This window comes from Lepus europaeus, chromosome 9 (assembly GCF_033115175.1).
Source record: "Lepus europaeus isolate LE1 chromosome 9, mLepTim1.pri, whole genome shotgun sequence".
NCBI classification, from domain to species: Eukaryota; Metazoa; Chordata; class Mammalia; order Lagomorpha; family Leporidae; genus Lepus; species Lepus europaeus.
Window position 1 is genome coordinate 18,920,062 of NC_084835.1, and position 23,202 is coordinate 18,943,263.

Genomic DNA, 23,202 nt, shown 5'->3' on the forward strand with positions numbered 1-23,202 from the left:
AATGCTAAATAAGAATTCTCATTCCAGCAAACTATCCTTCAAATGAGAAATTAAAGCATTTCCAGGTAAAACAGAAAATTTTCTGCCAGCAGACATGCTGTATAAAAAATACTAGAGTCTTTTATGCTGAAAAGAATGGACAGTAGAAGACAACTCCAAGTTACCCCAAGACATTAGGAACACCATTACAGATAACTATGTGAGTAAATTATAATTTATAAAGATGTACTTTGTATGATACATTAACACCACAAAGGATGGAAAATATCAGAGCAAATTTTCTTTTTTTAATAGAAAGCTTTTATTTAATAAATATAAATTTCAAAAGTACTTTTATAGTGGTTCTTCCCCCCATATCCACCCTCCCACTCACAAACCATCCCATCTACTACTCCCTTTCTCATTTCATTCTTCATTAAGATTCATTTTTAATTATCTCTACATACAGAAGATCAACTCTATACTGAGTACAGATTTCAACAGTTTGCAACCACACAGACACACAAAGTATAAAGTACTGTTTGAAGACTAGTTTTCCTGTTAATCTCATAGTACAACACATTAAGGACAGAGGTTCTACATGGGGAGCAAGAGCACAGTGATTCCTGTTGTTGATTTAACAAATGACACTCTTATTTATGACATCAGTAATCACCTGAGGCACTTGTCATGAGTTGCCAAGGCAATGGAAGCCTCTTGAGTTCACAAACTCCGACCTTAATTAGACAAGGCCATAATCAAAGTGGAAGTTCTCTCCTCCCTTCAGAGAAAGGTACCTCCTTTGATGACCCGTTCTTTCCACTGGGATCTCACTCACAGAGATATTTCATTTGGGCCTTTTTTGTTGTTTTTTTTTTTCCAGAGTGTCTTGGCTTTCCATGCCTGACATACTCTCATGGGCTTTTTAGCCAGATCCGAAAGCCTTAAGGCCTGATTCTGAGGCCAGAGAGAGCAAGTTTTCTTTATACTACTGTAATTAAGTTAAAATTAATCTGAATTAAATTGTTTTGAGAAGTTATTGTAAAACACTATGAAAATAATTACAAAAAGTACAGTAAAATATTTAAATGGTGTGCTAAAAAAATTAAAGCTACCTGACATTTTTTAAAACAGCAACAGAGGAACATAGGAACCAAAAGACATGAGACATAAAGATAGCAAATAGCAATGTTGTAGATGTAAATCCTATCATATTACTTTATTTTGATTTTTATCTTTTAAAGATATTTTCAAAAGAAAACATAAGAAAAAAAAAAAAAAGAAAGAAAACATAAGGTGCAGTGTGATCAGGGATCCACTTCTCCAAGACTCTCAGAGCTCCTGGCTGGCTCCCCTCGGGCTTACAGGATCACTACAGCAGCTTGAAACACTGCATCTTGATGTGACAGTAACCTAAAGGCCACTTCCAAAGCACGCCTTTTGTTAAGAGTGAATAACTTACTCCTTCAAGCCCCTAAGAAGTTCTCCATTTTGTGTCACTGGTCAGAACTGCAGTACACTGCTGTGGCCTAGGCAGTCAGAAAGACCAGCGTGATTTACTTGGACCAACCAACGTTTACCCCCCCCAGAAATGACCCTTAATGAACATGGCTAACGGAGAAAAACAATACTAAGCAAAACCCAGGCTTCAGAAAAAGCTTCCATGTTTTATTGACAACCAACTGTAGTTGTCACATGTTTACACTGCTCTTAACAGTTTTCCACTTTAGATAGAATCTACTGAATTTCTGAGATGACTTAAAATTTAATTTTTTTCATGTCACTATAACTAACCTTCTCCCAATATTGTTGTATCATGTTGGTTATAAGACATAGCACTTATATTACCATGACCATGTAGTCTTATCTTCCAAGCAAAAGTTTACTTTATGATTACTTTTTCTCAGCTTTATGCTTTTCCTGTAGCTCACAGCTGCTTAGACCCTTTTGTAATTTTGTTTTCTGTGACCAATTTTCCCCAAAGACCTGTCAGTATTTTTCCCTAATATTCAAACACTTTAAGTAATCTGTCAGTTGCCCTTTCATCCCCTTTAGAGAGCTCCCTCCCACAGCCCTTTATCTTTCTACTATAATTTAGACTTGTTGCTGTCTAGCAACAGAATAAACTCCATTCTTAGGATTTCCTTTCTCCTCCTCTAATACTGAATCCTCAATTCCAGGATCCCTTGTTTTCTTTTTCTTAGCTATTTCCTCATTTTTTTGAAGCACACATTTTTTTTTAAAGATTTATTTAATTTATTTGAAAGACAGAGTTACAGAGCAAGGTACAGCCAGAGAGAGGTCTTCCATCCACTAGTTCACTCCCAAAATGAAAGCAACCGCCCAGAGCTCAGCTGATCCTAAGCAAGGAGCCAAGAGCTTCTTCCAGGTCTCCCACATGGTTACAGGGGCCCAAGGAATTGGGTCATCTTCCACTGCGTTTCCAGGCCACAGCAGAGAGCTGGATCAGAAGTGGAGCAGCCAGAACTCAAACCAGCATCCATATGGGATGCGCCACAGTGCCAGTCCCCACATACTCTTAAAACGTTATACTTAACATATTTGGTCCCTGAATGCTTAAAGTGTAGTCACATGAATTTCTTCTGCTTCAGTTGGAAATTTTCCAAATTTATAGCAATTTTAATAATAGTACATGAAACATTTACCTGTTATCCAGATTCACTTATGAATGCTTTTTTTCATTTTCCTTAGCATTTGCTTTTGCTTCCTCTTTCTTGGATGTAGAGATGATTTTAATAAAGGATTTGACTAAGGAAAAAGAGGAGGCAAGAACAACCACTAGACCAACAAAACCCTGTGAGCTCCTGCATCCCCACACCTAGAGCTTCCCACCATCACCCTACTGGTGGGGAATGCTGAAGGGAATGCTAAAGGAGATAAGGCCAACGTGAAGGACAAACCATGGAGAAGACCCAGAAGGCTGTCTGCTAAACCAGCTCCTCCAAAAGCCAGAATCCAAGCCTAAAAAGACCCCTGCGTAAAAGGGAGAGAAAGAACCCAAAGGGAAAAGGGGAAATGTTGATGCTGGCCAGGATGGGAATAACTCCGCAGAAAACGGAGACAGCAACAGAGACCAGGCACAGGAAGCTGCAGGTGCAGGAGATGCCAAGTGAAGTGTGCATTTCTTGTAACTGTGTACTTCTGGTGACTGTACAGTCTGAAGTACCATTTCTTACCAATTTTTACAAAAATGCAGTTTTGCTTTACTTTTTAAGCCATGTTGTTAGCACACGGAACACTTCATTGTTGTTTTGGGGTCTCCACAGCTGGAATGATGTAGGGAAAAACAGCGTTCCCTTGTAGTTTTGAGAGGTTTCCTCCTGGCTCCCAGCAGGGATTCTCTGCCTTTGACATATTGCCATCAGGGCACAAAACCCTGGGGCATGGAAAAACTCAGTTTGATTTTATGTCCTCTTCCTCCTCCCTGCCTGCCTTCAGCATAGACTTAACTCCCTTAAGCCAATGCTGAGACGTGCTGGGACCTGACTCGAGCACAACAGGTCATCTGGACTTCACAGTCCCACCACTGAGATGGTGTCCCTCCTAAGAGCCACTATTCCTTTTCTGGACCGCGGATATTCAGAGCTAAATGTGAAGTGTCAACCCTCACTCTAAACTTTCCCTTTTCAGAACATCAAATAAAGACTTCATTTTTTTTAAAGACTGATTTATTTATTTGAAAGTCAGAGTTATAAAGAGAGACAGGAAGAGACAGAAAGAGACAGGGAGATCTTCCAGGTGCCGGTTCACTCCCCAGATGGCCACAATGTCCACGGCTGAGCCAGTCCGAAGCCAAGAGTCAGGAGCCTCCTCTGGATCTCCCACGTTGGTGAAGGGGCCCAAACAGTTGGACCATCCATCTTCTGCTGCTTTGCCAGGCATATCAGGAGGAGCTGGACTGGAAGTAGAGCAGCCGGGTCTCCAATCAGCACCCATATGGGATGCTGGCATCACAGGGGGCAGCTTTCCCCACCACACAACAAAGTCAGCCCCATTCATTGGGTAAAGTGCCTTTTTGATTGATAGTCCACTGAAGAAGGGAGTTGAAAGTTGCTGCATACTGTTAGGGATTCTCTGTCCATGTTGTGCTTGAAATACCACGTCTGTTTATGAAAAGAACCTTTAGTAAAGCTGGATTCAGTCGGGCTTGGAAAAAAAATTTGACTAAGTTGCACACAAAATTGTTTATCCATAAAGACTTGTGTATATATTTCCATAGGATAATATTCCATTACCATAATACAGTTATCAACTTCAGTAAGTTTAACATTGACCCACTGCTTTTCTCTATGGCAGGGATTCTAATGTTGTAAATTGGTTCTGTAATTTCCTTTACGGCAGTTTACTTTTTCACTAGGAGAAGAACCACTCAGATCAAGTATTGCATTTAATTATCATGTCCCTTTAGTCACCCTTAATCTGGAATATTTCCTCAATCTCTCTTCAATGACATTCACATTTGCTAATACAAAAACTCCTTTTTTAAAAAATGTAATCAAGTTGGGTTTATCTGGTGCACCCTCGTGGTTAGATCCAGAGTCATCTCAGGCTGGAACACTCTTCAGTGCTGGGCCTTTCTCAGGTCATCATATGTGAAAGACACAATTGCCATCTGCCCCTCACTGGTAGCGTTAATTGTGATCATCCAGTCCAGACACTGTATAACTTCTAAATAGTTACTGTGCTTCCTCTTGCTATTAATAAGCTTTCCATTTTATACTATACAAATATTCTGATCCTAATTATCCCCTAGATTGAACATTCACTGATGGTTCTCACATGAATCAATTTTTATGATAATGGTCTCAGTATGATGATTTTCTAATGCTAGCACTTTTAGCATATTTATCAGTCAACACGTAACATTCTACTTCCATTAATTTACTACTGATGGATAGTTTGACTAGGATGGAATCCTAGGCTGAAAATCATTTACTCGAATTTTGAAAGCATTGCTCCATTATCTTTCAGCAACTTGAACTGCTAAAGACTGATGCCATTCTGATCCCAGTTTCTTGATGTGTGACCTGTTCCCCATTCCTGCCCATCCCCAGGAGCTCTAAGAATACCTTTTCTTAGTCCTCAGTGTTCTGATATTACATAATAATGGGCTGGAATTTGAAATTCTGTACTTTTTCCTTGAAAGTCTCCCAGTTTTTTAACATCCCATTCCAGTTTAAACAGGTACAAAATGGTCTTCCTGTCCCTCCACTATTCTGTAAATAATGGATCTTCCACTTCTTAGACACTGAATCTTTGTTTGGTCTACTTCCTCATTTTACTAAACCACACATTTTTTTAAACTTCAAGCATAAATTAGTAGGGGAAAAAAAAGTTTATATATGATACACAGAGACTAAAACCAGATCACTGCACATGTTTAAACATGGCAAAATTGTCTCCTAAGCCCCTGGGACAACAGCATCTATGTAAACCTTTTTAATGTACCAAGCAATACTATATATTATTTATGAAAAAAATCTGAAAAAATAATGGAGGGAGACAGAAAACAATGATCAGAGACCCCACTTCATCAGAAATATTCCATTTCTTTTATTTTTAAAAAATATGTAGAAATAAACTTTAAAAATCATGACTGTATCAATCACGTATGTACAAGGTGTTCATTAAAGTTTTTAAGACATTCAAACCGGAAATATCTTAAACGTTCAAGAATAAGAAACTGATTCCATAAATACAATTCTAGGCAATGTAATATGATGCAGCTATTAAATATATATTTTAAAAGGATGGGCATATAAATACATATATATATATATATATATCATAGAGTCCTTGTTGAGCAGGACATGTGAATGATATTCTGCTAAGTGAAAAATGTCATCTATGTATGGGGGCCAGCGCCGTAGCACACCAGGTTAAGTCACTGCCTGCATCGCTGGCATCCCTTATAGGTGCCAGTTTGTGTCTCGGCTGCTCCACTTCTGATCTAGCGCCCTGCTAATGTGTCTGGGAAAGCAATACAAGATGGCCCAAGTCCTTGGGCCCCTGTACCCACATGAGAAACCTAGATGAAGCTCCTGGCTCCTGGCTTCAGTCTAGCCCATCCCTGGCCACTGCAGCCATTTGGGGAGTGAATGAGCAGATCCAAGACTTCTTTCTCTGTGTCTGGCTCTCCTCTCTCCTTTTATAAAATGCTGCCATATTTGTATATAACCTACACACACACATACACACACACACTGGGGCCGGCGTTGTGGTGCAGTGGGATAACGCCCTGGCCTGCAGCGCCAGCATCCCATATGGGCGCCAGTTCAAGACCTGGCTGTTCCACTTCCAATCCAGCTCTCTGCTATGGCCTGGGAAAGCAGTGGAAGATGGCCCAAGTCTTTGGGCCCCTGCACCCGCATGTAAGACCTGGAAGAAGCTCCTGGCTTCAGATCAGCGCAGCTCTGGCGATGCGGCCAATTGGGGAGTGAACCATCAGATGGAAGACCTCTCTCTCTCTCTGCCTCTCCTTCTTTCTCTGTGCAACTATGTAACTCTGACTTTCAAATAAATAAATCTTAAAAAAAAAAAAAAACCTACACACATCCTCCAGTGTACTTTAAATCATCTCTAGATGGTATGTAATAGCTGTTACATTGTAAATGCTATCTAAATAGTTACTTGGTATTTTTTAGGGAACAGCAGCAAGAAAAATGTTGGGTGGATCCATCAAAGTGGAATGTGCAGATATGTGGGGCACACTGTATTAAAAGTGAAATTCAGGCCTGGCTACTTTCTAAGTTAGCTTTTTGCTGTGAGCATGTATTTCTTTTATAATCAGAAAATAATTTCTTAAACCTAAATTTCATTTAAAAGCTGCTTTGCATAATCAAAAGATTTAGAATGGACACTCTGTAAATGATGTCTACATCTCTTGCAAGCTGTTCGCAAAACAATTAAGCACCTTGTTTATGGAAAACCGAGAAGTACAAAACTGTTCTGTCCCCAGCACTCAGCAGCTGGAAAGAGAACCTCCTGTCTCACTAAAAGGCACGATCTGGCTTCAGTGTTCTGCTGCCTATACACGGGGCACTTCTTATTTGCACTTTTATAATCTGACAGACACCATCCTTCCATAATTAACCAATTTTCTAGTCACTGAAGAAGGAATTGTAACTAAACTGCTAAGAATGCCTGCAAGACAGCAGTAAGAAAAAGAATCCCTACTCCCAGTCACTACTTCACACTGCAGTATCACTGAAAACTCGGCTACACTGAGACTGCTGTTCTTAGAAAGTTTACATCAGAGTTGACAGCAGCCATCAAAACACTTCACCCATGAGCAAGGTCATTCACCATCCCCGGAGTCAAAACCAACCTGCAATGCCCTGAGCTTGAATATCAAATGGGAAATGGCACCAGGAAAAAAAATACATTTTTAACATTATTAAAATCCCAGGTGTCCTTAGGAAAGTAGCAAAATGGAGTATACTGAAACACAAATCCACTGCACTTCAGAGGGTGCTGGAGAAGCAGTATCCTCAAGGGATAGGCACGTTTTGATTGGAGGAAGAAAAGCAGCATGCAGACATGTTGAGGATAGTTGAACTCTAGCTACCGACCGAGGGACTGTCCGTTACCCACAGAATGTAAGGGTTTAGAGAGCTGCAGAGGGAACAGATGAAGACAGAAAGGCAAACGTGCAGATGTAACAGGGTTATCGCTGGAGTCCAGGGAGCCTTGTGGTGACTGAGACACACAAAGCACACACTCCTTTGATTTTCTCTCCAATTTCTCCATTTCTCTCTTTTTAATGACTGTCAGATCATATATACGGAACCTTTTTTCGGCTACTTTTCTTTTTGTTCTTGTCATTAACCCCATTGACTTTGCTTTCCAATGCTAATACTGAGAATCTCATTTCTGTTATTTTCAGTTTTTAAAGACTTCTTTATTCTCTTTAATTTTCTTATCACATGCTATTGTTTCATGGATGCAAATATCTTTTCTAATCATAAAAAATACTTCCTTCTCAAACAGTCTATTTCCTTCAAGTTATTTTGTGTGTATACACACAGTTCAGCCTCTTTCATATCCTTGCCTATTTGTTTATACTAAAGAATGGATTATTAAAAACCTGGTTGGAGGGAAAAGGTATCATGATGCAACAGGAAAAGCCACCTTTTGGGACACAGTATCCCATATCAGAGAGCCTAAGAGTCCCACTACTACTTCTGATTCAGCTTCCTGCTAGTGCACCTAGGAGGCAGTGCATTAGGCCATGTACTTGAGCTCCTGTCTCCCACGTGGGAGACTCTGATGGAGTTCCTGGCTCCTGCCTCTGCCCTGGCCCAGTCCCAACTACTGCAGACACTTGGGGAGAGAATCAGAAGATGAAGATTGTTCTCTCTCTCTCCTATCTCTCCTTCTCTGTCACTCTCTCAAATACACCAAAACAAACTAGAAGCTGTGTGCATAGCTGGAATCCCTCTGTAGAGCCTTTTCACTGGGGAAACTGAGATGTATCATTGGTCTTTTGACTTGATCAGATCTCCCCCAAGAAAGCCCTTACAATTTCCAGCCTACACACGGAAGTCTAGCTGGCAGTGTGCTGGGGTGAAGGAGAAGTGGCAACAGAAGCTCCAAAATTCCTGTTTTATTGCTTTAGAAAATAAAGAGCTTTGAGAAGCGGACCTGAGAATATACATGGTTTTTAAGACTTTCAGCCACTTTTCCTGTGCTTAGCCCCACCAGCATGCCCTACTTCCTAAGACATCTGAAGTCCTTGTTTCTCACGCCTTCTGGGGGATTGTGCCATGTGTAGAATGGCTGCTCTGTTTCCTCCAGTGCAGGTTAGGGTTTACCTTCCTTAGGTCTGCCACAAGTGAGAACGCTTCCAACTGCTTTCTAACTCCCAAATGTTAGCATCATCTTACTTGTGCTGTCATCTCAATTTACCCTTTTTTTTTTTTTTTTTTGACACGCAGAGTGGACAGTGAGAGAGAGACAGAGAGAAAGGTCTTCCTTTTGCCGTTGGTTCACCCTCCAATGGCTGCCGCGGTAGGCGCGCTGCGGCCGGTGCACCGCGCTGATCCGATGGCAGGAGCCAGGTGCTTCTCCTGGTCTCCCATGCAGGTGCAGGGCCCAAGCACTTGGGCCATCCTCCACTGCACTCCCTGGCCACAGCAGAGAGCTGGCCTGGAAGAGGGGCAACCGGGACAGGATCGGTGCCCCGACCGGGACTAGAACCCGGTGTGCCAGCGCCGCAAGGCGGAGGATTAGCCTAGTGAGCCACGGCGCTGGCCAATTTATGCCTTTTAATCCTCAACCACTTCAACTATTTTAGTGGGGTTTCAGGAGGGTATGACATGTTCAACCACCATCTTTACCAAAAACCCTACTGCATGCTAATACATTTATTTTAGGATTTCAGATTTGTTTTTAGGTTTTGGATAATTTTGTTTCCCACCACGCCCCATCCCCAGTTTCCCAAACAGTAAGCTTTCAAACACTTGTTTTCTAAAGAATGCATACAAGAATATAAATACTGCCCGGAATACCAACTTCTTTCACATCTCACAGACTCTGGTACTTCCTACTCTTAGTGTGGGTCTAGTATCTATTTTGTGCTCTCTTTAATGCAAGAGCTTTTTTTGATGTGTATTAACTCTATAACAAGAATTATTTCCTCATTACTTCAGCCAATAAGCAAATAGACAGCAAAGGATTGCCCGTGTCAACTCCCAAAGACCTCAACAATGAAGACCTCAAGAATTCTTCATGGGTCATACACATTAAGTCTCTTTGCTCCATTCTTTTTTTCCCCAACAGGCCATATTCCACTCGCTTTTTCTCTTCTTCTAAACTGATGTCAACCAAGCTTCTTTTAGCAGTCTCTCTCCTACAGATCCACTGTGAAATAAAGTGGTCCCTCCCAAACCCCTTATCAGTGTTTCCTCCAAAGTCCCAACTCACATCTTCCATTTAAAATGCATCACTCAAAGAATGGGGCACACTAACGATCTGGCCATCAGCACAAACACCCCAAATCAGAATTCCTGGGAGATAAGCCAGAAGATTACTTTTACTGCATAGCAGCTAAGTCAGACAGGGTAACATTTAAAAATCAACAATGTAAAGGTTTTTCAATTAACTGTCAAGAAGAAACAACTAGACAGCAAAAGTAACACACACAAAAGACACATACGGCCCCTTCCATCAACATCTAGAACTTACCTTTACATTAATGCTAATAAATGCGTAACTCAGCTCTTGTTCCAGTAATTACTTCACATAGTCCTTTGCATAGCTGTAAAGGATCATCAAGTCAATACCAAGAGAAATCCAAAATTCTATGTCACTAACCCACCACTTAAGTCTAGCCATTGACCCTACCACACAGGTCCCTCAATTTCTAGAAGTATAAACAACTTCAGAGATTTTTTTTCAGGGTTTCCTTAAGTTGGATTTATACCATTCCTCCTATTTCTTTAGTAATGCACCAGATTCCTCACTACAGTTCATACTACCTTAAGTAAATAAAATCTGGAAGTCAGTACTTGCAAAAAGAACATGAAGATGCCTGCCAAGCAAAACTGACACCATAGATGCAACAAAGATGAATGCTGTTATGTACATTTATTTAGAAAACAAAAGCAACAAAAAAATCTACATATCAAGGGCAAAACTCCATCATGTTTACACACATGTCCACACCTGATTGCTATCAATCATGTAGATGACTGCTATCAACAAAGACTTTTCAGTATGTTTCACATGACCTTTTGCATAGAATATAAGATCCTCTGTGATCTGTGCCAAAGACCACCCACTGTAGTTGTATTACTCCACCATTGGCCCACTGAACAGTCTATATTCATTTCTGAAATCCTCCTGGGAAGCCTATTCCAACTCTGCTCCCACAGGGCTTGTGTGTCTCCTGTCCTTCCCAGGTTGGTTCTCTCTAACCACACTGGCCTATTACAGGGATGTTCACTTCCCCAAAGTTCCTTCACACACCTTAATGTTGTCCCAGCACTTCTAACACCAGCAACCCCATGATGCAGATACAGTCACAGATGTTCAAGCCTAAAAGGGACCAAGGCAAAGGGTGAGTATTTTCATTGTCTACCCAGAAGAAAAAAATATATTATACAAATACAGTCTTTAAGCATACATACAGGGTCTGGAATTGTGGCATAGCAGGTAAGTCACCTATAGCACCAGCATCCCATATGGGCACAGGTTCAAGTCGCAGCTGCTCCACTTCCAATCCAGCTCCTTGCTAACGCACTTGGCAAAGCAGTGGAAGATGACCAAAGTCCTTGGGCCCCTGCAACCATATGGGAGACCCGGAAGAAGCCCCTGGCTCCTGGCTCCTGGCTTTGGATTGGTGCAGCCATTTGTGGAGTAAACCAATGGATGGAAGACCTCTCTCTCTCTCTCCCCCTAACTCTGTCTTTCAAATAAATAAAATGAATCTTTAAAAAAAAAAAAAAAAGTGTACATATATTATAGTGGAGTTTATGCTGAAACAGTTGTAACACAAGTAAGGAAAAAATACAAAAGAAACTCAAATTAAGGGCAAGATTTCCTGAAGGTAAGGACCATAGGAGTGCCAAGATAAAGTTCAAGAGGGGTGAGAAGAGGATAGAATAATTGGGCAAGATTTCACAGTGGGAGTGAAACCCTGGAAAACATGTACTATCTGGGTAGGTGAAGCAGGTATTCCAGGTGTGGGCAGCAGCATGAACAAAGGCCCTGAGGTAGGAATGAGCACAGCATGTGGAAAGGTCAGTGAAGGCACGGTCAGTGCTGGGGCGGAGCATGATCCCTGGAGAGCAACTGGAGTTAAGGCTGGAGATGGGTGCTGGACACTGACCAGGGACGGCCCAAGAGGCTTGAGGGGCTTCTTCTCCAGGGGGTGCAGTTTCTGATGCTGAACAAAGCTTCCATACCACTTGAAGGCTTTCCCACACACCTTACATGCGTAAGGCTTCTCCCCGGTGTGGACTCTCTGATGCTGAATGGAGGCTATTTTCTGAGTGAAGGCTTTGCCACACTCCTGACACTGGTAGGGTTTCTCCCCAGTGTGAATTCTCTGATGGACAATAAAGAGTGACCTACAACCAAACGCTTTCCAGCACTCCTTACATTTGTAGAGCTTCTCCCCCGTGTGCAGCCTCTGATGCTGAAGGTACGCTGCACTCCTGCGGAAAGCCTTGCCACACTCCTTACACACGTAGGGCTTCTCCCCAGTGTGGATCCTCTGGTGCTGAGTCAGGGCTGTGTTGGAACTCAATCCTTTGCCACACTCCTTGCATTCATAGGGCCCTTCCCCGCTGTGGTTTTTCTCATGCACAGTGCAGTCATAGCTGGACTTGAAAGCTTTGCCACACTCCTTACATTTAAAGGGCTTTTCCCCAGTGTGACTCATCTGATGCCTGATAAGTTTTGAGTTGTATCTGAAGATTTTCCCACATTCTTTACATTCATAGAACTTCATTCCCCCTCGGAGTATCAGATTTGGATTTAGATCGCAAGTCTGCCTTGGCTTGTTTCTGAAATCAGAACATTCAGATTTTCCAAGGAATCCTTCTACAGGCACTCTGTGTGACTCCGACTCTTCAGGACTTTCCTGCTTTATCGAGGGCACTTCCTTTTTGATCTGGAACTCACCACCTGCCCAAAGAAACCACAAGTGTTCCCAGTTATTGGACTGGAAGGAAAACAGAATCCAGTGGTCCTAATTTTCTCTTTTAGAGCATGACTTTTAAAAATACATGCAAGAGGGCCAGTGCTGTGGCGTAGCAGGTAAAGTCGCCGCCTGCAGTGCCAGCATCCCATATGGGCGCCGGTTCAAGTCCCAGGCTCCACTTCCTATCCAGCTCTCTGCTATGGCCTGGGAAAGCAGAAGATGGCCCAAGCCCTTGGGCCCCTGCACCCACATGAGAGACCTGGAAGCTCCTGGCTCCTGGCTTCAGATCCGCGCAGCTCCGGCTACTGGGGCTAATTGGGGAATGACACCACCGGATGGAAGACCTCTCTCTCTCTGCCTCTCTTTCTCTCTCTGTGTAATTCTTTCAAGTAAAATAAGTAAATCTTATATATATATATAAGATATATATATCTTGCATATATATATATATATATATATATATGCAAGAAATAAAAGGGACAAATAAAACAAGGGACATACAACTAAAGAAGTGAAGACATCAGAAACAGAGCAGTAAAGAAGCTGAGAAGTACCCCCATAAGGAAGGCTGGGAACTGAGCCAAGGCAAATGAAAGGCAAAGAAAACAGATAAATTTTAAAAAATGAGACAAAAATAAATAGTTAAAAGGTAAGTATGAGACAAGAGGAATCAGTAAAAATGGGAGGGAAGGGGGCACTGTGACGGAGTAGGTTAAGCCTCCACGTGCAGCAACAGCATCCCATACAGGTGCCAGTTCATGTCCCAGCTGCTCCTCTTCCGATCCAGCTCTCTGCTTATGGCCTAGGAAGGCAGTGGAAGACACCCAAGGGCTTGGGCCCCTGCACCCACATGAGAGAACCAGAAGCTCCTGGCTCCTGGCTTCAGATCAGCTCAGCTCCAGCCAGTGCAGCCATCTGGGGAATGAACCAACAGATGGAAAACCTCTCTGCCTGTCTCTCCCTCTCTTTATCTGTAACTCTACCTCTCAAATAAATAATTTTTTTTTTAATAATGGGAAAAATTTTTAAGAGATGGGGGCTGAGAAAGAAAGCAAACCAAAAAAGGAATAAGAGATGAGAGTGGAATAGAGGGAAGGTTAGGACTATAAGAGGCCTCACAGGCTAAGACATGCAACCAGTAGACAGATGGGTCCCAATGCCTCACCTACTATGTACAGTGACCAGGTTCTAAATAACATCCAATTAACTTTATTTTTAAATATTCTATATCCTTTCGGCCGGAGCCGCCATCTTCCAGTAATTCGCCAAGATGACGAACACAAAGGGAAAGAGGTGATATTCCCGGTACATGTTCTCCAGGCCTTTCAGAAAACATGGAAGTTGTTCCTTTGGCCACATATATGCGCATTTACAAGAAAGGTGACATTGTGGATATCAAGGGAATGGGTACTGTTCAAAAAGGAATGCCCCATAAATGTTACCATGGAAAAACTGGAAGAGTCTACAATGTTACCCAGCATGCTGTTGGCATTGTTGTAAACAAACAAGTAAAGGGCAAGATTCTTGCCAAGAGAATAAATGTGCGTATTGAACACATTAAGCACTCTAAGAGCCGAGATAGCTTCTTGAAACGTGTGAAGGAAAATGATCAGAAAAAGAAGGAAGCCAAAGAGAAGGGTACCTGGGTTCAACTAAAGCGTCAGCCTGCTCCACCCAGAGAAGCCCACTTTGTCAGAACCAATGGAAAGGAGCCTGAGCTGCTGGAACCCATTCCTTATGAATTCATGGCATAATAAATGTAAAATAAATAAATAAGAGCTAAAAAATATTCTATATCATACTCTGAAATAAAACATACTTTATTTCAGACAGGCAGCTGGAATGGCAGTTAGATTGGAGAGCTGCAGGTCATCAGGGTATCACTGTAAAGGGACCACCAGGGGCCACTGTTGTAGCGTGACAGGTCAAGTCACCACCTGCAATACCAGCATCTGCATTGCATATGACCATTGGTCTCAGTTCTGGCTGCTCCACTTTTGATCCAGCTCCCTGCTAACACGCCTGGGAAACCAGAGGAAGATGACCCAAGTATCTGGGGCCCTGACACCCATCTGGGAAACCAGATGGAATTCCAGGGTCCTGGCTTCAGCTTGGCCCAGCCCTGGCCATTGCCCTCATTTGCAGAGTAAACCCACAGATGAAAGATCTTTCTTTCTCACTATCTCTGTAATTCTGTCTTTCAAACAAACAAATGAATCTTTAAAAAGCAAAGGGGTTGGGGCTGGTACTGTGGCAGAGCAGATTAAAGCCCTGGCCTGCAGCGCTAGCATTCCATATAGGCACCAGTTTTGAGTCCTGGCTGTTCCACTTCTGATCCAGCTACCCACCAATGTGCATGGGAAAGCAGCGGAAGATGGCCCAAGTCCTTAGGCCCCCGCACTCTTGTGGGAAACCCAGAAGTTCCTGGCTTCAGGCCGGGTTCAGCTCCAACCACTGAATCCATTTGGGGAGTGAACCAGAGGATGGAAGACCTCACTCTTTCTGTCTCCACCTCTCTCTATAACTCTTTCTTTCAAATAAATAAAAATAAATCTTCAAAAAGCAGGGAGTGTAATAACTGTGTGTTTGAGAAGTAAGGCTTGGAGATTTGCCTCCAAAGAAAAGGAAACCTAGGTAATCACAGCCTTTTGGGACAGACGGCCCTCTCAGGGAAACCCTAAGTGCTGTGTGTGTGTATAAGAGAGAGAGAGAGAGAGACCAGCGCCGCAGCTCAATAGGCTAATCCTCCGCCTTGCGGCACTGGCACACTGGGTTCTAGTCCCGGTCGGGGCGCCGGATTCTGTCCCGGTTGCCCCTCTTCCAGGCCAGCTCTCTGCTGTGGACCAGGAGTGCAGTGGAGGATGGCCCAAGTGCTTGGGCCCTGCACCCGCATGGGAGACCAGGAGAAGCGCCTGGCTCCTAGCTTTGGATCAGCACAGCCATTGGAGGGTGAACCAATGGTAAAGGAAGACCTTTCTCTCTGTCTCTCTCTCTCTCTCTCTCTCACTGTCCACTTTGCCTGTCAAAAAAAAAAAAAGAAAGAAAAAAAGAGAGAGAGAGGCTGTGCTCCACAGTCCCATCTGGGAAAAACACAGTGTAAATATGAAGATTATGTACATGGAAGCTTTAGATGATTTAGATACTAGAAAAACAAATTAAAGCCATGTTTCATTGCCGAATGTGTAAGAATTAAATCTGTAGCTGTGGCAAAAATAAATAAATCAGTTCGTCCTACAGAATCACATTATCCCTTAAAACTGGTTGAAACACCACTTCATTCAAATAAAAAATGGCATAAAACTCCCGGGCCAGGCGCTGTGGCACAGTGGGAAAAGCTGCCATCTGCAGTACCCGCATCCCATATGGGTGCCGGTTCAAGTCCAGGCTGCTCCACTTCTGATCCAGTTCTCAGCTATAGCCTGGAAAAGCAGTGGAAGATGGCTCAAGTCCTTGGGTCCCTGCACCCATGTGGTAGACTCGGAAGAAGCTCCTGGCTCCTGGCTTCAGATCAACGCAGCTCCAGCCATTGAGCCCATTTGGGGAGTGAACCAGCAGATCGAAGACTTCTCTTTCTCTCTCTCTCTTTCTCTCTCTCTCTGCCTCTCCTCTCTCTGTGTAACTCTTTCAAATTTAAAAAAAAAAAAATCCCTACTGATGAGAAAAGTCATGGTGCAGGAACTACTGGTCACAGTTTTCCTCACAGGAGGATGGCCACTGGCACAGGCAGACTAAGTAGCCATGCCCCCAAAGGGCTGTTCTTCCAGGCTCAGACCAGAAGTCAGAGGTCACAGATCACACTGAGCACAGCCTTGGAAGTGACCGGAAGTTTGCTCCCGCTTGGCAGAACAAACACTTCTCCCACAGTAAACCAGGAAGGCAGAACGGGAAACCTAACACTAGGTTCTTTTACTCACCTGAGCCGATGCCTCTCAAACCCTCTGTGTCCCAGGGATCTGGGCCGCATGGTGCCTCCCCTCTCTCCAGCTTAGAGATCAGAGCAGGTTTGGGAAATGAAAATGCTACCTCAGGAATAAAAAAAGAAAAACAGGCTGAGGAAAGAACATCCAGAATCATTCCTGAGACCTTTCTCAGCCCACCTGCCATGGGGTGCGTGGGGAGAGAAACAGAACTCCCAGGAGGCCACACAGGCTGCCAGGAGTTCTCAGGAAGGGTTCAAACTGCTCCACCACATGCCAAGAAGAGACTATTCTCTTTGGAAAGCAGCTCTGCAGTCTGGCCTCCACTTACGGAAAGGGCACTCCCTCGCGAAGGGTGGATGAAGCGTCTTCCCTGGGGTGTAAGGATGGCCAATTTCAAAAACAGGGGAGAAAGGATTTTCCCACCCAGCAGCTTTGGAAGCTATGATCACTGAATACCCCTAGGGGTCATCAAACCCAGGAGGGACTAGAATCCCCCAAAAGCTGAGGGAGATGTCAAACTACTGCAAAGGGCCCTAGAGAGAGACCTTACCCAGGGAAGTAACGTTTGCATAGTTTTCCAGCATCACCTCCCTGTACAGGGCCCTCTGCCCAGGGCCCAGGCTGGCCCACTGGTCCTGGGTGAAGTACACAGCCACATCCTCAAAGGTCACTGGTTCCTGAAACAACAGGTTCTTGCTCAAGCTCTGTGCGAGGGGCAGAAGGAAGCAGCCTGAGCTGCAGAAGGGATAGACCTGAGCCCCACAGAAGGTTTGCTTTATCAAGAAGAGTACCCAGCACCCCAGCTAGGGCCCAACCCTCCACCAGTGCTCCCGCTTTCAAGAAGGGAGTCCCAACACTTCCATTCGCATGGTCCTGGGGCCCCAAACCACTGTCCCACTCTCACCCTGGCACAGCGGCTTTACAGATGCACCCCCCATCTGCATGGACTCCACGACCCCACTGCCTCACATGCTACACACCCACCACTACAGAAGACAACTGCCAAATAAGTGCATTCGTATGGCTCCCCCTTGTTCCCTATACTCAATTTCTCTTTGATCTCCCCAATACTGTCCATTACGTGACTTGGGGGCCATCTTCCACTGCTTTCCCAGGCCACAGCAGAGAACTGGATTGGAAGAGGAGCTGCCAGGACTCGAACAGGCGCCCATATGGGATGGATGCCAGCGCTGCAGGCGGCAGCTTTACCCGCTACACCACAGTGCCGGCCCTCAAAATCCTTTTTTTTTTTCTTTGACAGGCATAGTTAGTAAGAGAGAGAGAGAGAAAGGTCTTCCTTCCGTTGGTTCACCCCTCAAATGGCTGCTACAGCTGGTGCGCTGCACCAATCCAAAGCCAGGAACCAGGCGCTTCCTCCTGGTCTCCCATGCAGGTGCAGGGCCCAAGCACTTGGGCCATCCTCCACTGCACTCCCGGGCCACAGCAGAGAGCTGGCCTGGAAGAGGAGCAACCAGGACAGAACCGGCGCCCCAACCGGGACTAGACCCGGGGTGTCAGCGCCGCAGGTGGAGGATTAGCCTAGTGAGCCGTAGCACCGGCCCATCAAAATCCTCTTAATTGGCCCATAGCCTCCCACAGCTTGCCATCATGGGCAGGAAAAACCTTTTTCATATATAAATCCAATCATGTCACTCTCCCTGTCTCCCCTTCCCTGCTTAAAATACTTCAGTGCCTTCCCACTGAACCTGGAACAGAAACCGAAGTCTTCGCCATGACCTACCACGTGGGGTCTACTTCTCCCATCTCAAAACGAGCCACCCGCTCTGACTTCACTTCCGAGGCTTCACGTTTAGACTTTAGGAAACGCTTATTAGAACAACACGGTCTCTCCGGGGTACGTCCGCCCTCTCCGCCGAGGGACTCCTCTGGTTTCAGCTGGCGACTTTGATTCGTGGAATGTGACCTCGACTTCCACATTCAGGGGGCCATGCCTTGGCCTGGGTCACCTTTCTCCTTCCGCTTACGTCTACACATCCTCACTCACCACCCTCTACACACCAAACTCTTAATTCTCTCACCACTCACTCCCATCTGCCAGAGGGGAAACCGCAGCCTGGCCAGATGAGGCCTTCTCCGTCCTTTCCTGACCACCGTGAGTGACCAAGGCTGAAAGGAAGCCCCACTCACCTGGGGCCACACCGGCTGCAGCATGGCTGACGACCCCTGGCCTCACGCACTGCCCTGGGATGTGCAAGCGCCAGCTCCTTAGAGGCGAAGAGAAGAGCCGTGAGTACTGGGCACTCTGTTCCAGCGGTCTCACACTGGACGGGGGCTCCATCAGGGGGCCCTCCGGCTGCTCCCACGCCGAGCACCGCCCCCCCCCACTCCCTTTAGGAATGGCTACACCTGGTCTCGGGTTAATCCTCCCCTGGGCCACTCAGTCCTTAAGGGCATCCCTGGGCCTGTTCACGCCGAGAGGACTGACCCTACGGTGTGGGGTCTGTGAGAAATGTTTCTAAGGACCATGGCACCGACTCCGAAAAGCCTCCGCCAAGGAGACGGGATGGCTGGCCACGGGCGGGCTGAGGGGAAGATGCTGACCGGAGACCCAGGAGGGATCTAAACACTCCACCCAAGGGGGCAGGAGACCCCCAAACACCACAACCGTCGGTACCGGGCGCGCGAAGCTGTCGCGACGAGCTCTTGGAGGAGAGCAAAGAGGCTCACGCTTCGGTGGCCCCGCACTGGGCCCCGGCCCTGGAAGGCCGCGCGTACACTTCGGGCGGCTTCTGCGAGGCCCACACCCCCCAGCTCCGGGTGAAGGAGGGGAGGGTCGCCATTGGGCCCGAGTTCAAGAGGGAAGGAGGCTAGCGAGCCGCCAGGAGCAGCGAGAAAGTCCGCAGAGGGCGGACGTCTTACGGAGACGCCGCCAAACTCCACGCCGCTCACCTCTCCTCGCTCCCAAACCCCGAGACGCCGGTAACTGGAATCCAACCCGGAAGCGCGCGCGCGCCCAGGGCCCCTCTAGGCCGCCCGGAGGCCGCCCACCTCGGTGGTCGCTGGCCCCACGTGACTCGCCCCGGCCCGCGGAGGAGGCGGGGTTGCCGCGGGAACGCGTGGCGGTTTCTGCTGTATCTGGCGGCACCAGGGCTGCAGCAGGGCTCTGCCCAGACCGCGGCATCTGGGCGGAGGTGGGGCCCTCGGCTGCCGGCCCGCCGCCTACCCTCCGTGGGTCACCTGAGTTGTATCATCTCTAAGAGGCCCCAGACGAGGCCTGGCAACTTGGAGGAAAACCGTGGCTTCTATCTGCTCTGTTAGCCCTCTCCCTTCTTAGAGACGAATGTGGAACCTTTTAGGGCAGACTCACTTGATACCCAGAGTAACTGAGGCTGGCTAAGGTTGCCAAACATTCTGTTCATACAGGACATGTCCTATATTAAATTATTTTGTCCTGTTTTCAGTTGGGGCAGGAAACCCTCAAGGTCCTCTATGTAGCTTATAAGTTGCAAAAATTCATTAGTTAGAGCTACATTTCCACCCAGGAACTGACACTTTGTCTTAAATAACAGCACTGGCTGGGAAAAAAAAAATCATGCCTCCCAAAATAAGGATCTGGACGATTCCTAAAGGTTGTTCCGACAGGTTTGGCCGGTTGAAGGAAGGGGCTAGGGGAATTGAAAAGGGGAGGGTGAGAGTTAAAAGTACTTTGACCAAAGTCCTAAATCACAAACAGGTAATTATTGTTCATTTAGATAACTTCAGATCAACATATATGCCTGAAAATCAACCAATAAGCAGTAAATACACTTCAGAAAGTAAGCAAAGGGATAGCAGCCCAGAACTTCTGAACGGGAACCAATCAATGATAAACACCCCTAAAAGCCAACCAATCAGTGACAGCCCTACCCACTGGACGAGATCCAATCAGCACTTACCTAATCATAGTGACCTACTCCTGAGAATCAACAGGGCAACAGCGGACTTACTCCAATGACACGTGATGGACACACATTGCTTTACTTTGACTACTCTCATACTTTGGACAGTTCCAGGTACAACTTTACTCACCAAGGACTTCAGTGTAATACAATGGGCATTGGCGCCAGAAGATAAGAAATGACCACTGGGGTTGGTGTTGTGGCGTAGCTGCTAAAGCCATCAACTACAATGCCATATGGGTGCCACTTCAAGTTCTGGCTGCTCCACTTCAAATCCAGCTCCCTGCTGGTGCACCTGGGAAGCAGCGGAAGACGACCCAAGTGCTTGGGCCCCTGCACCCATGTGGGAGACCCTGAAGAAGTTCCTGGTTCCTGACTTCAATATGACCCAGCCCTAGCCATTATGGCCATTTAGGGAGTGAACCAGGGGATGGAAGATCTCTGTCTCTGTGTGTGTCTCTCTCTGTAACTCTGCCTTTCAAACAAATAAATCTTTAAAAATATATATATTTTTTATTTATTTGACAGGTAGAGTTACAGACGGTGAGAGGGAGGGACACAGAGAAAGGTCTTCCTTCTGTTGGTTCACTCCCCAGATGTCCAGAGCTGCGCCGATCTGAAGCCAGGAGCCAGGAGCTTCTTCCTGGTCTCTGAAGCGGGTGCAGGGGCCCATGCCCTTGGGCCATCTTCTACTGCTTTCCCAGGCCATAGCGGAGAGCTGGATTGGAAGAAGGGCAGCCAGGACTAGAACCAGCATCCATATGGGATGCCGGCTCCCACAGGCAGAGGATTAACCTACTGCGCAACAGAGCCGACCCCACAAATAAATCTTAAAAAAAAAAAAAAAAAAGACAAAAACAACATCCTCCTATGCCCCTAATTAAAATCATGGAAGGAATGTTAAGTTTCCAAATGGGGAAGATATACTGATCGTCCAACAAGGTGGATGGGGGGGGGGGGGGCCTGCATTTAAGAACATCACTGTGAATGATCAAATACCAAGTTTAATGAAGAGCTCCAAAACAGTTTCTAGAGAAAACAAAAGATTGGAAATGAGAATAGCATCAGATTTCTCAACAACCAGGGCTGGGCCAGGCTGAAGCCAGGAGCCAGGAGCTTCTTCCATGTCTCCCACGCAGGTGCAGGGGCCCAAGCACTTGGGCCATCTTCCACTGCCTTCCCATTCAAATTTGCAGGGAGCTGGATCAGAAGTGGAGCAGCCGGGACTCAAACCGGTGCCCACATGGCATGCTGGCACCACAGGTGGCAGCTTTACCCATGACGCCACAAGGCTGGCTCCAGCATGGAGTTTCTGATGCAGAAGGAATGTTCCATACCAGCTGAAGGCTCTCCCACATACCTTACACTCACAGGGTTTCTCGCAGTGTGAGCTTGCTCATGCTGAACCGGGGTTATCTTCTGATCGAATGCCATCCCACACTCCTTACCTTCAAAGTTCTCCCTGGTACGAATGGTGGCTCAAGCAGTGATGGAGGTGAGTCATTTGCCATGTTTTTTTTGTTTTTTTTTGTTTTTTTTTTTTTTTTGGACAGGCAGAGTTAGACAGTGAGAGAGAGAGACAGAGAGAAAGGTCTTCCTTCCACTGGTTCACTCCCCAAATGGCCACTAAGGCCAGCGCACTGTGCCGATCCGAACCCAGGAGCCAGGTGCCTCTCCCTGTCTCCCATGTGGGTGCAGGGCCCAAGCACTTGGGCCATCCTCCACTGCCTTCCCAGGCCACAGCAGAGAGCTGGACTGGATGAGGAGCAACCGGGACTAGAACCCGGAGCCCAAACGGGATGCTGGCGCCGCAGGGGGAGGATTAACCAAGTGAGCCACAGTGCCGGCCCCTGCCACATTTCTTGCATTCATAAGGTTTCTCCCCAGTGTGCATTCGCTGATGGACAGTGAAGCTTCAGCTACGACTGAAAGTTTCCCAACATTCGCTACACCAACAGACTTTCTCCCCAGTGTGGAAGCTCTGGTGCTGGCCGCACTCCGTAACATCCACACAGGGCTTCTCTCCAGTGCAGTCTCTGGTGCTGAATCGGGGCTGTGTCCGAACTCAAACCCTTCCCACACGCTTCACGCTGATGTGGTTTCTTTCCAGTGTGAGTTATCTGATGCCACACCGAGAGTCTTCTCCATGCCCTTTACGCTGCAGCAGTGTGGTGTCTCTGCTGTCAGTACAAATCTGCCATTCGACTGAACTGTCACATGTCCCACATTCGTAAGATGTCGGACTGTCTGTTTCCTACCGAGTTGTGTGTTCGCACTGCCATTTTTTCCTAATTTCTCACACTTCTCTCTGCTCTTGACTCCACAGGCCTCACAACGCCTGCCTGACCCATGTGTGACATCATTCCTTTTTTCGTTTGCATTCACTATCCACTGGCTGCGACGCTGCTTCTGCTGCTCCCAAAGCCAAGATCCTGGGAGACGTTCCCTGCTGTTCGGCTGCTAGACTCTGTGTCTTTGCAAACGTGAAATGTGTTCCTTTGGAGTTCATTCTTCCATCTCAGCTCTAGTCTTACCCCTGACCCCTGATGTCACAAAAAAGAAAATACAAGTGTCAGCCCTTCATGTCACAAAAAAAAAAAATACCTATGCTAAAGGGAAACAAGGTCAAATGGCCATCATTTGGGGCTGGCGCTGTGGCTCACTTGGTTAATCTTCCACCTGCGGTGCCGGCATCCCATATGGGCACCAGATTCTAGTCCCAGTTGCTCCTCTTCCA

General features: G+C 46.1%; 1 protein-coding gene and 1 pseudogene across 8 annotated transcripts; one reads left to right on the forward strand and one right to left on the reverse strand.

The window, feature by feature from the left end:
* Positions 1-3,669: 3,669 nt before the first annotated feature.
* Positions 3,670-19,529, reverse strand: LOC133766855 (zinc finger protein 621-like). 8 transcript variants are annotated; one of them, XR_009866772.1, is made up of 8 exons: positions 19,202-19,468; positions 18,715-18,791; positions 17,117-17,243; positions 16,561-16,665; positions 12,103-12,630; positions 10,969-11,037; positions 10,186-10,258; positions 3,670-4,103 (listed from the first exon to the last, which is right to left on the reverse strand). XR_009866772.1 is itself a non-coding variant. In XM_062200659.1 (6 exons), the coding sequence occupies exons 2-6, from the start codon at positions 18,736-18,738 to the stop codon at positions 10,970-10,972; spliced, it is 852 nt and encodes a 283-aa protein (XP_062056643.1). In that variant the 5' UTR covers positions 18,739-18,791; positions 19,202-19,468; the 3' UTR covers positions 10,293-10,969. The 8 variants fall into 8 exon arrangements, 5 of the variants coding, with proteins under 5 accessions (XP_062056643.1, XP_062056642.1, XP_062056640.1 ...); XR_009866771.1 differs by lacking the exon at positions 3,670-4,103 and adding an exon at positions 11,130-11,281 and having other exon boundaries at positions 10,241-10,258; XR_009866770.1 differs by lacking the exons at positions 3,670-4,103; positions 10,186-10,258 and adding an exon at positions 11,130-11,281 and having other exon boundaries at positions 10,293-11,037.
* On the forward strand, positions 13,914-14,419 carry LOC133766451 (large ribosomal subunit protein eL21-like; annotated as a pseudogene).
* Positions 19,530-23,202: the final 3,673 nt, after the last annotated feature.

Coding starts and splice junctions, on each gene's coding strand:
- LOC133766855 (XM_062200656.1), bottom strand. CDS start 18,738: ATGCTGCAGCCGGTGTGGCCCCAG. Junction 17,244..18,714: donor TGCAGCCGGTGTGGCCCCAG/GTGAGTGGGGCT, acceptor CTGTTGTTTCAG/GAACCAGTGACCTTTGAGGA. Junction 12,631..16,560: donor TTTGAGAGGCATCGGCTCAG/GTGAGTAAAAGA, acceptor TTCTTTGGGCAG/GTGGTGAGTTCCAGATCAAA.